Source organism: Spodoptera frugiperda, chromosome 2 (assembly GCF_023101765.2).
Source record: "Spodoptera frugiperda isolate SF20-4 chromosome 2, AGI-APGP_CSIRO_Sfru_2.0, whole genome shotgun sequence".
Lineage (NCBI taxonomy): Eukaryota > Metazoa > Arthropoda > Insecta > Lepidoptera > Noctuidae > Spodoptera > Spodoptera frugiperda.
The window spans coordinates 306733-319012 of NC_064213.1; the positions used below are offsets into that span (position 1 = coordinate 306733).

At 38.4% G+C, this 12280-nt stretch overlaps 1 protein-coding gene across 1 annotated transcript; it reads left to right on the forward strand.

Moving 5' to 3' along the window:
• Nucleotides 1–1959: 1959 nt before the first annotated feature.
• LOC118268992 (putative inorganic phosphate cotransporter) lies at nt 1960–10072 on the forward strand. Its single transcript, XM_035583857.2, has 11 exons — nt 1960–2124; nt 3936–4060; nt 4616–4795; nt 5106–5244; nt 6279–6496; nt 6924–7073; nt 7239–7371; nt 7997–8121; nt 8970–9089; nt 9426–9555; nt 9994–10072. Exons 1-11 carry the CDS (start codon nt 2091–2093, stop codon nt 10029–10031), a joined length of 1392 nt encoding a protein of 463 aa, XP_035439750.2. The 5' UTR covers nt 1960–2090; the 3' UTR covers nt 10032–10072.
• Nucleotides 10073–12280: the final 2208 nt, after the last annotated feature.

Genomic DNA, 12280 nt, shown 5'->3' on the forward strand with positions numbered 1-12280 from the left:
CTCCCACCTTGGGCGAGGCGAGAGGGAGTGTCAGACTCTTACTGACTAAAAACCACCCCGTTCCTACTCCTGCTTTTCGAGCCGAAGCTCCGGTAAACCTGCTAGGTAGTCCGCAGCTCCGGATACCTTACATCAACACTAAGTAACCAAGTACACTGAAGCAAAACTACCAAGATGTCACTAAAAGAGTAAATTCAAGGAAATAAAATGTAAATAAAACATCACCGTATCTTCTTCCGGAAAAAAATGTTTTATTCAATTAAAATCACGAGCCTGAAGTTGTAGAAAAAGTGATTCATAACAAGCGTTGGATGAGTGAGCAACTAAAATAGATGCTCGGTGAACCGTAACGATGACAGCCAAGCAACTAGATGGACAGATTTAACGATACAACTGTATTTTATAGTATTTCTTGTTGATCAACTAACTCAGTATAAAACAGGGTTAACTTACAAAAAGTTAGTACTTAGATATTTGTTGAAATGATCTATGAATAGATTATAGTATTATGAATTGTTTACACTGTCTTTTTTGTTGCATGATTGTATTTAAATGCTGAACACAAAAAGTGCTGTACAATATTTCTTAGAAATGATCAGTATAAGGATAATCTAAAGTAATTAACAACGATATTTTTCCAAACGTCTTGTAATAAACAAATTGATAAACGATCAAGTAATAAACAAATTGATGAACGATCTTTCAATAATTATAAATAATACCACGGCCTCACAGAAAATCGACGTGAAACAACGCTTGCGTAGTGTTTCGTTGTGTGAGTGAGGTTACCGGAGGCCCTATTCCCCCTTCCCAATCTTCCCCATCCCCATTCCCGAACAACAACCCTTAAATTCATAACTCCCAAAAAGCCGGCAACGCACTTGTAACGCCTCTGGTGTTTCAAGTGTCCATGGGCGGCGGCGATTGCTTACCATCAGGTAATACATCTGCTCGATCATCGGGGTGTTTCATAAAAAAAAAAATATATAGGTAGTGGTAAATATGGAATGGATACAAAATAAAACTAGTATTAGATAATTAATCACTCAATAATTAAAGACACGTTGTAACATTATCATAACCAACACAATATATTATTAATTAATTATCTCGTTTAGCGAATGTTAATAACAAAACAAGATTACATTGACGAATATTTATTTTCCTTGTAATAAATAAACGGTCGCAGATTACGACAACACGGAGACATAATTACATTAACAGTCAGAAAGTGTACCAAACTACCGATCGTATTAACTACTTACTTACCTATCTATATGTCTAATTATCTCTAAGAAGATATAATAGTAGGTAACAATAATAATATCGGATCAGTAACGTATAAAGAATTCATTGTTGATCCATTTCTGTGAAGAAAATAACCAATAGCTGAGTTGTACCTGTACAAGTGTACATATCCTACATATTTGTGAAGTAAAACTCCTAAACTTTTAAAGAGAATTACACCGATTAAAAAGTTTGCAATGCATCACAGTTAAAGTTTGTACGGGATAGCACAGAGAAAGGTTATTATTTATTAAATAGTTATTTATTTATCGATACCTACACCAGCAGATAATTTTTTTAAAGGAGGAAATTCATCCAGCTGCTTCTTACGCCTTGAGCGAGGCGAGAGGGAGTGTCAGACTCTTACTGACTATAAACCATCCCGTTCCTGCTCCTGTTTTTTGAGTCAGAGAGGCTGGGGAGAGGCCGGGATGCCGGTACAGCCGGCTATACCGGTAACTCGGTCAGCAGTCCACAGCTCCTAGTCCGTCATATCTGTGTTGGTGCAGGAGACACTAGGTCTCGTGAATATTTGTATTTGACAAGATCTACTTATATTTTTTTAATAATTACACGTGTGTGTAAACTATAAATCCTTCCAACGCAATCGTTCACGGCCGTACACATAAGATGTGTTATCACAAGAGAGCGTTCTGGGTGATCGCCATGACATTATCGGAGTACGCACCGATTGTGTCAAGCCGTTATCAATAAAAAACCCAAAGACGAGTTTGTCAACAATGTCATAATATTCATAATACTAGTACGATCTGATAGTATCTATAAACGACTTGAATTGCAAAATGAGTGCTGAAGAAGTTGAAGTTAAAAAGCCCAGTAAGTTATGTTTATATACTTATCATTAAAGTAAAAATCTTTAGATAATTTCCTTCATCACATACGTCATTCAATGATTCGATCTGTGATCTCACTAAACAAAATTTCACGGTCTGCCAATGAAATATAAAAGATTGTTTTGAATACGTGTGACTTTGCTATTAACACGCTATTGGTGACCTATATGTCTGTGAGACCGGGTAGTTTAAAAACCACGAATGTTTTTACACTGTTTATCGAATTAAGTTGAAATTGTCTCTATCATTAGTCCACCCTGCAACAGCGACTTATAACTATGGCCATTTATCTCATTTTATGTCCTTTATTTTCTATTTTTATATTTATTATTTCTTTTCTATGTCAATGTCCTATTTTATATCCTTTCCAATTTGAAATAGCATAAACAATATTAAAACCGAAATACATGGAGCTCAAAACCACGGTGCAGGAGACCAGGGTCACCGACTATTTAAGACTAATACACGTCACCAGTGACGGGTTAAATAGGATTAAGGACTCATCCTTGATCGATGAGACTCAAATAAAAGATATTACTGAATGTAGACGAAGTAAAAAAACTATGTGAGAATCGTGTCAGTTAGGCCAGCCGTACACGGACGGCTTCAAGCAGTTATAACCGACTGCTTGAAGCCGCGACTGCGCGATGAACTATAGCCATTCATTCGCTGCCGTACACACGACTGCTCGAGCAGTCGCGACCGCTTCAAGCCGTCAACTGCATGATGAAATTCCATCGTGCCGTCGACCGCTCGCGAGCAGTTGCGAGGCATACACGGACTGCTCGAGCCGTTGACTGCGCTAGAGCAGTATACAGCTCTCCGACTTTCCTCAGCCCGCCCTTTGCGGCCTCACGGCGTCTGCTGAAAAAATCAAAAGAAAATCAACTGCTCGAGCAGTATGAGTACACGCTACCCAACTGCTCGAGCAGTCAACAACCGACGGCTCGAGCAGTCGAAACCGACAAACTCGAGCGTAGTCCGTGTAAGTCAGACTCAACCGCTAACTGCTCGAGCAGTCCGTGTACGGCCGCCCTTAGTGTTTGTCTCTGCTTACCCCCTGATCATAAGAGACAGCTGTAACAATATATTTGTATGTAGGTGGAATAAAATACAAATGAATTAACCATTCTGCAATTGTATAAGGATTATTTTCCACAGAATACCAAATGAATTATTATCATTTCTAAAGCGACGTTTCGTGAATAATATATTTTATTCTGCACACGATAAACAAAAAACGCTTTCAAAAATGTTAATAACACATTTTGCTCTGATTTATATGCAACGCGTATAAACTGTAAACATTGTAATATTAATAAAATTACTACATTTTAAATGAAAACAGTCATTTGTTTACTCAGTTTTATATGAGGTGGGACTCGTTTACATGAATATAATAAAAACCTTTGAAATATTACTATACATAATGAAGATGGAGGTGAAAACATAGTTTTCTTTTCACAATTTTGCTAGTATTACTGGGGTTTTTTTAGGCTTCTCGAAAATTTCTCAGTGGTAGCACGGAGTCTGGAATTGTGCCCAGTATATGGCAATAGGCTCACTCTCTATTGCATGGGACTTATGACACAAATAGTGAAAAGTGGGTGTACATTGTATAGTGGCATTACGTGCCGTGATATGCACCTCTGCCTACCCCTTCGGGGATAAAAGGCGTTGCATTGTGAGTCATCAACAACGCCCATAATCACAATTTGACAAAATTACGCGTTTTATTCTCAATTTTGTAATGGACGTCTGTTTTCCATAAAGCTGTTTGATTGTTTGTTGTAGAGGGCAAGTTCCCCACCCGCCATGTGCAGACGATGATGATGTTCTTCGCGCTGGTGATATGCTACGGCATGAGGGTCAACATGAGCATCGCTATAGTCGTCATGACGGACACATCTCTTGAGAATGTAAGTTGTTTTTAAATCCTTATTAATTGTAGACCACGTATTAGACTATAGACGTGATTGGTTTTTTATGGTATAAGCCGGTAAGCGAGCAGACGGATCACCTGATGGTAAGCTATAGACACCCAAAACACCAGAGGCGTTACAAGTGCGTTTCCAACCTTTGGGGGATTAGGAACTTAAAAGTTGTTGGGGAAATAGGAATTGGGAGGGGGTAATTGGGCCTCCTTACCGGAGGCCTCACTCACACAACCAAACACAACGCAAGCTTTGTTTCATTTCAGTTTTCTGTGAGGTCTAGATATCACTCCGGTCGAGCCGGGTCAATCGTGCCTGAACATGGCTCTCCCACACTTAAACTAAATTCATCAATATTAGTAATCTTGAGTCCATAACAAAAACTTCTTGAGAACCTTTGGAAGGTTTTGAATGGCAGATGGCAGTCACCGCTCGTAAAACTCAACACTCAACTTAATTTGATTAAAACTTAATCCTGACCCAGAATCGGCTGAAGGGCAATTGGAATGCTGTGTAATAATTGTTTTTCATTATTTCCAGTCTTTTGACTGGAGCATGCAGACTCAAAGCGTGATCCTGTCATCATTCTTCTGGGGCTACATCGTGCTGCAGATCCCGGCTGGTGAGATGGCTGCCAAGTTCGGAGGCATGATCCTCGTCACCACTGCTATCGGTGTCAACGCCCTGGTGTCACTCGCTGTACCATTCGCGGCTTATTATGTGAGTGATTTTGTGACTGGTATAATATACACGTGAAATCGGCTACAGGAAACCGTCACGGTTGGGCAGTCTGACACATCAGACTGCGCCAGACAGTCCACAAATAGGGCGAGATGGCGGAAGATCGTAAAGAAAGCAGCATCCACCTCCAATACAAATACGGCCGCTTCAACGTGACCACGACCGCTCTGCTAAGAGCGAAACGACAGAGAAGAAGAAAAGAAGACAATATGGCCATATCCCTACGAGGATTGAAAAGCGTGAAAATTAGTTCAATAGAACATGAAGAAAACATCTCCATTATTCCCAGGGTGGCTGGCAGATGGTGTGCGCGTGTCGCGTCGTTCAAGGCCTGGCGCAAGGGTTCGTGGTTCCTTCGATATACAACCTAATCGGCAAGTGGACTCCCATGGATGAGAAGAGTCGGACGGGTGCAGTGATTAATTCAGGTAAACTATTCATTTATGCAATGGTGCAGTAACTGGACAAGTAGCAGAGGTGCATTGTATTGCACTTTTTTTAAGGAATATGTGGCAAACGAGCAAAAGAGTCACCTGATGGTAAGCGATAATACTTTTGCTTCATATACGGAATATTTCTTAATGCAATTTATAAATTCTTGTTCCGTACATAGCTGTGATATTGGGAATACGTTTGTGTTTGTAATTTGAACCTGCAATACAGTAGAAAATGCTAACGTGGCGCAAAAATACAAGAAATAACAAATACTACAACTTCTTCAATTATGTCCTGTCTCTATAATATTGCATTTGAATAAATATTTTTCTGTTCAATTATGTTACAAGCGTACTTGGCGTCGATCCAGGCATCCGTTGCATTTACTGAGACCATTTTAAAATAGAAAAACTTTATTCTATCAAACTGCAGATAATATGTTTGGCAGTCCCACATGCGATCGACTTACGAAGCAATCTAGGCAATTTATCTTTTAGTCTAGATAAATTTCAGTCCTTGTTTTAACTGTTTCTACTTTATTTCACTTTTTTCCAATCCAAAATGATATGGTATAAAATCGCTCCTCAAGAATGGGGATGCAGGTTTAAAACTTGGCAAGCACCACTGTGACTATTCCCGAGTTTTATGCACATTTTAAGATAAAGCCAAGCATACACTAGGGGACAAAATTAAGTGTCCTGCGACACGTGTCGGTAGCGACGTTGTTTGCAGTAGCATGAAGTTGCCGGACTTCGGTCGACATGTCTGGCAATATCAACGTCGCTGTGGACATAACTCAATCGTCAATTGTAGCCGTCAGGCGAAATTGGCCAACTTCGCTTGATTGGTCTCACCGATATGATGTAGGACATTTGTCCCGTAGTGTATCCTTGGCTTTACATTGATTTACGGTGAAGGTGCGAGCAAGTGAAGTGCAGTGAAGCACTTCGAGCAAGTGAAGTGATTAATTCTCACATTTTCTAAGGGTTTATCAAACAATTACCTACTTTTTTTTTTTTTTTTTTAGGATCTCAACTTGGCAATGCTATCCAGCTGTTGATATCGGGCTTCATAGCAGACGCCTGGGGCTGGCCAGCCATCTTCTACGTGAATGGGGCAGTGGGGGCTGTGTGGGTGGTGCTTTACATCATCGTGGGATCTGATTCTCCACAGAAATCGAAGTGGATCAGTCCAGAGGAACGTTTGTATATACAGACGTCTTTGGGACAGGTTGGGGAACAAAAGGTAATGTTATTGTACTATTATTCTAGTATTTTATTTCAACTCTTTATAGAGTTGTATAGAGTCGACGTATTCATACTGATTGCCTACCATGTGACGTAGCTAGGACGTCAATGTTTTTACAATATTTCCATTATTTTGTTTTTCTCAATTTTCCTCCCGTATTATGTAGTTGTATAACGTGACTGTATATTTTGTCGCAATAAATCCTTTATTTTCTTAGGAAATTGATTTTTTATAGAATAAGGGACATGGATACTCGCAACACAAGAGGAGTCACAAGTGTGTCGAAAGCCTTTTAAAAAGGAATATTCTCTTTTCTTGAAGGTTGACAGCTTATGATTATGATGTGATGTGTCCTCAGCCAGTTATTAAATCTATTAAAATAAATACAGAACAGTACTCCCTAACCCATTTTTTTTTTCTTCAGAAACTGAAGACTCCATGGAAAGCGATATGGACATCGATACCGTTCATATCCCTGATCGTGCTCCATTGCAGCCAGAACTGGGGCTACTGGACGCTCATGACGGAGATGCCTTCCTACATGAAGAAAGTGCTGGACGTGGACATTAAAGCGGTGAGACATTGTTCGTAATTACCTGGTAACAATTATACACGTCAAACCACCACACCATTGAATCCAATCAGCTCATGTTGTGGTAATTAATACCCAATGCCCATGCATTAGTAACCAATTTTCCTTGTTCAGATATCCTTTGTCTAATTTCCATTCTTTCCCCAGAATGGTGTGATGTCAGCGCTACCATACTTGGCTGTTTACTTCCTAAGTTTTCCGTTTGGTTACCTCTCTGATTACCTTCCCAACAAGAAATACCTCAGCGTGACTGCTACGAGGAAACTATCCAACTCTATAGGTATGTAGAATAAGGTTCATATTTGTATTTAATTGTGGTTACAAGGGGAAGTAATGTTTCTATGTGAAGAGAAAAGTATTGATGAGGAAGGATAATGCACTTTGTTCGTTTGTTGAGGATAAACTGAGATTATAACAAAAGTGCAGGTAAAAAACCCCGTAACAGTAAAATACTGATTCCATATGCTGCAGTTTAATAAACTTTCGTAGAAGTAATTAACATATTGAGAATAACACTATAAATCATAAATATAGCCTTGACGTTCTTATCTCAGATTTTTTAGTTATACTTACTTCGACAACAAGAGTATTTGCATATTAAAGTTTTAAGATAAGAAGATCTGAGAATATAGAAAATCATGATTTCAATTCGTGTTCCGCGCTTTAAAGATCCAGACCTCCATAGATCACCAGATGGGCTGATGCCCGATTCAGATCCTGTAGACAACGTAACAGGTTACCGGGGCTCCGGCTCAAAGCAGGAGACGGAACGGGCGGTTTTTAGTCAGCAAGAGTCTGAAACTTCCTATCGCCTTACCCAAGGCGGGAAAAGTCATTGGATGAATCTTTCGCTTCAAAAAAGTAATTTATGACAGAATAAAGTGATTAACTCATAGAATAATCAGGTTTCTACGGGCCTGCGATTGCTTTGGTGGGTCTGTCGTACGTGCCGGCTGGTAACGTGACCCTGGCAGTCGTACTCCTGACCATCGTGGTGGGGCTCAACGTCGGCCACCTCACTGGACTCATGGTAAGTAACTCCGTTGATATATGACTAGCTACTGCCGCACGGTTTCACCCGCTCTGCTCAGCTCCTATTGATTGTAGCGTGATGTTATATAGCCTATAACCGTACTCGATCAATGGACTATCCAACACAAAAAGAACTATTCAAAACGGACCAACAGTTCCTGAGATTAGCGCGTTCAAACAAAACAAACAAACAAACTCTTCAGCTTTATAATATTATATAGTATATAATATTAGTATAGATGTAGTGGCGGTGACTTCTTAGCATCTGTGGTTAAGTGGATACAAACACGAATCGTGCCGATCAGAGGGCTTAGTACTAGTTACTTTTATGTTTAATGAAATCAAAACATTACCACGTTTAGCCTTGTGATTAGTTAATTCATTGGAGCAGACCAATCAGAACGCCAAGCGCGACGTTTTGATCTCGTTAAATGTAAAACAAACTCGTACTAAGCCCTCAGGTCTTAGGAAAACTGTGTGATGAGTAAAAAGAAATATACTATAATTTATGAAGCGGTAAATTTTACTGCCTATTATATCATTATTATTGCAGTGAACTATTTTCCTGTAGTCGTCTAACGGAATATTATGATGTTTTTACTATCAATACTAAATCGTTTTTAATGTAGAAGTATTCACATTTTTTTTACTTCAAGTAATAGAAGAAAGATCAAGATCAAGAATGTCGAAATAAATATCCGCAACGTAAGCGTTGTTTCACGTCGGTTTTCTGTGAGGCTGTGGTATCACTCTGGTCAAGTCAGCCCATTTGTGCCGAAGCATGGCTCTCCCACACTTACATGTTAAGTTTTCCTGTATATAATTTTATGTTCTAACTTGTTCTAGCTGGTGCACTTGGACATGGCTCCTAACTATGTGGGCACACTGCTGGGCATCACCAATGGGACTGCCAACATCATATCCATCATAGCGCCTCTAGTGGCCGGAGCTGTTATACATGATGAGGTCAGTATAAAAACCCATTGGTCAGTTGTTTTACCTGTATTATCAACATTAGGTTTATACGCGTATTGATTTTTTTAAAACGATTCCCCTAGACTAGAATTTTCTCCTGTGTTGTGGGTGCCTTTACAAACATACAAGTTCACATACACATGACACCCAAACCCGGAACAGACGAATTAGACTGTGGATCACACAAAGAGTTGTTCCGTGCGGAAATCGAACCCGCTACACGTTGCGCGGCAGCTAGTTATCCGGCCACCACGACAAATACAATATTTTAAAGTTTCGTTATGAATAAGATATATGTATAATTTAATTTTCTTCTTACTTTTCCAGACGGACCCCAACGAATGGCGCAAAGTTTTCTACATAGCATCTGCAGTATACATTGCGGGGAATACATTCTATCTCATTTTTGGCACAAGTGAAAGGCAGAAATGGAACGAGCCACCGGAGGATCAAATCGGTAATGTAATAGAGATGGTGACGGGTTATGAAAATTAAAAATCTATTTAGTCCGTCAATTAGGTAATGAAAAAATATTAGACACATTTTTTTTTTTATTTTGTCATATAAGATAACGATACTAAAATAAAGCAAATACGTCAGTTCTACGGATAAAACGTGCCTAAAAGTGACGTCACGCGATGTTTCAAAACGATATAAATCTTCGAAAGTATTTGTCCATAAGAACATGAAAAAACATGATTGTGTAAAGCTTTAAAATAATCTACAAGACGGACATTAAAATAAAAATTAGTCATCAACATGATAATCAGAACGCCTTCTCTTCACAATAAGAATATTTCCCTTCACTTACAAATATTAAAACTACCCTCGCTTGTTCCATTTCCCGATTGCTTCCTTTTGTGTTCATTTTGATTGAAAATTATTATTGTTACAGGTGAAGTATCTGACAAAAGTGCTGACAAAGTAGTTTGACGAGCTGTTTTATCAATAAAATAAAATAATGTACGAAAAGATTTGTTTCGCCTTTTATTTTTATTCATAAGTGTAGTTTTCATCGTTTTCGAGGATGGTAAAACCGATGGTGCTGTCAAAATCTAAACGCAAGATGGCCGCTGCACGAACTTAATTAGTTAGGTATATTATAGTTATACCCTGTGCGCTATAACAAGGTGCGGCTGACAGATGCCAGTATGACGTTGACGTCTCTCTTTAGGGATGGACATTAGAAAAATCTTTTTTTATCGCTATCGATACTCGCAGCATACATTTAATTCTCTTGATTTTTTTTATTAAATGTGTGTGTTATTTAGTTGTGCAGTCTAACTACGTGTATATACTTGTCAAAATAAATATTTTATGACCGAGCCCTGAGGTGTTTCAGAGTTACAGTTTTACAGAACCGTGAAGAAAACAAGGATATATTAGTTTGTATATGTTAGATTAAGTACCACCACGCATTATCAATGGCGCCGGAAATGTCTAGAAAAATGCCAACTACATAAATGATAAATGATACCTATTTATTTCTGTAAATAGGTTATAAAATAACACTTTTACACGTCAATACATATTTCTGCTCAGATAATGTCACTGTGGTTTGGACAGAGAGAGCCGCGTCTACAGTGGATTTACCCACATAATTAAAGGTTTTTTAAGAATGATAATTGAACGACGCACGATTTTCGTTTTTTATTCTAAAAAAACATCGACTACCTATCCATCGTAGCCGTACATCCCATCACTAAACACGACTATGGCTTTACGTTATACGCATAACACTTTACTTTATTTTTCATTTCATTAGATTTTAATTGAATACTAGAACATTCCGGTTGGTTTTAATTTAATTAACTACGCATCCGAATGATTTAACATAATACGAATGTGATACAGCTAAAATATTAAGGCATAATTTTTAAATCAACTTTCAAGAGTGATACGAAACGTTACTGAATCGTCAGCCGCACCTTCTTAGAGCGCATTAGGTATAGTATGATTATTTTTCGTCATAAATCCTTTTATTTAGGTAGCTATTTTTAATGTCTCTTTTATTGATTTTTTCGTTTAAATTTGGAATAGGTAACATACGTATTAATACAACTTTCGTAAAAGATGAGGTTGTGGAGCTCAAAATAGGTTTTTATCAAAATTCCCGCGGGGTCATTTATGGCAAAGATTAGATATAACCAACTCTAATACCAAAACTTTCCAATTACCTAATTAACAAACCCTGTCACCTCAGACTTACACCTCAAATTACGATCATCAAAAATCCCAAATTGACTAAGATAATATGTCTCACAAAATGACGTTAATAAACACAGGGATGGATCAAAACAGGAAAAACTACATAGCGAGGTAAACACAAAATATTATAATATATATTATCAAGACTCGTCATTACGGTGGTTGAGGAAATAAAGATAGACAGCGGTACTACCTTTGTATGTACTTACGTATACTGCTACGTCACCGCAATAATATGTGGGTAAGTACGTATACATAGGTAGGAGGGAGTGTCAGACGACGTCACGAAGTACTGACCGGGGAAAGTCCAGCTGAGAGGCACGACAATGATGGTCTTGTCGGTATAATGAAGTCAGATTGAAATGATTTGAAAGAAATTTAATATAATGACTATATAGTTCAATTGTTATAGTAGGGAAATTAAGTATTCTTACTCATTGTACACTCAAATTCCTAAATCGTAAATTGCAATAAAATGCTCACAGAAAACCGACGTGAAAGAACGCTTACGTTGTGTTTCGTTATGTGAGTGAGGTTACCAGACGCCCAATCATCCGCCCTCCCAATCTTCCCAATTCCCAATTCCCCAACTCCCCTTAAACTTCTAACCCCCAAATGGCCGCAACAGACTTGTGTTGTGTGTGTCCATAGGCGGTGACGATTGCTTACAATCAGGTGATCCGTCAAATTGTTTAACGACTTATGCCATAAATAAAAATAAGGAAAAAACCAATAGAAACCTCGTTGTGTCTCGCGTAGATCTGAACTCCAGCATACTACAGATTAAGTAGCTGGCAGAAGCTAGCTAACAATAACATAATATATAGGTACTACTGCTTAACACGAGTATAATAGAAGTGATAATATTTACAGGGTGGTAGGTGCCTATTCGTATAATAAGAATTATAACCACGGAAAACTCCTGTAAGATCTAGGCTGTTTTAATAAATTATAATATATATCATGAGCCTCAA

What these genes read in the sequence shown, in the direction of transcription:
- LOC118268992 (XM_035583857.2), top strand. Translation starts at nt 2,091, where the DNA reads ATGAGTGCTGAAGAAGTTGAAGTTAAAAAGCCCA. An exon ending in TGGACGTGGACATTAAAGCG is followed by an intron (nt 7,074 to 7,238) that starts GTGAGACATTGT and finishes TTCTTTCCCCAG; the next exon opens with AATGGTGTGATGTCAGCGCT. An exon ending in GAAACTATCCAACTCTATAG is followed by an intron (nt 7,372 to 7,996) that starts GTATGTAGAATA and finishes TAGAATAATCAG; the next exon opens with GTTTCTACGGGCCTGCGATT.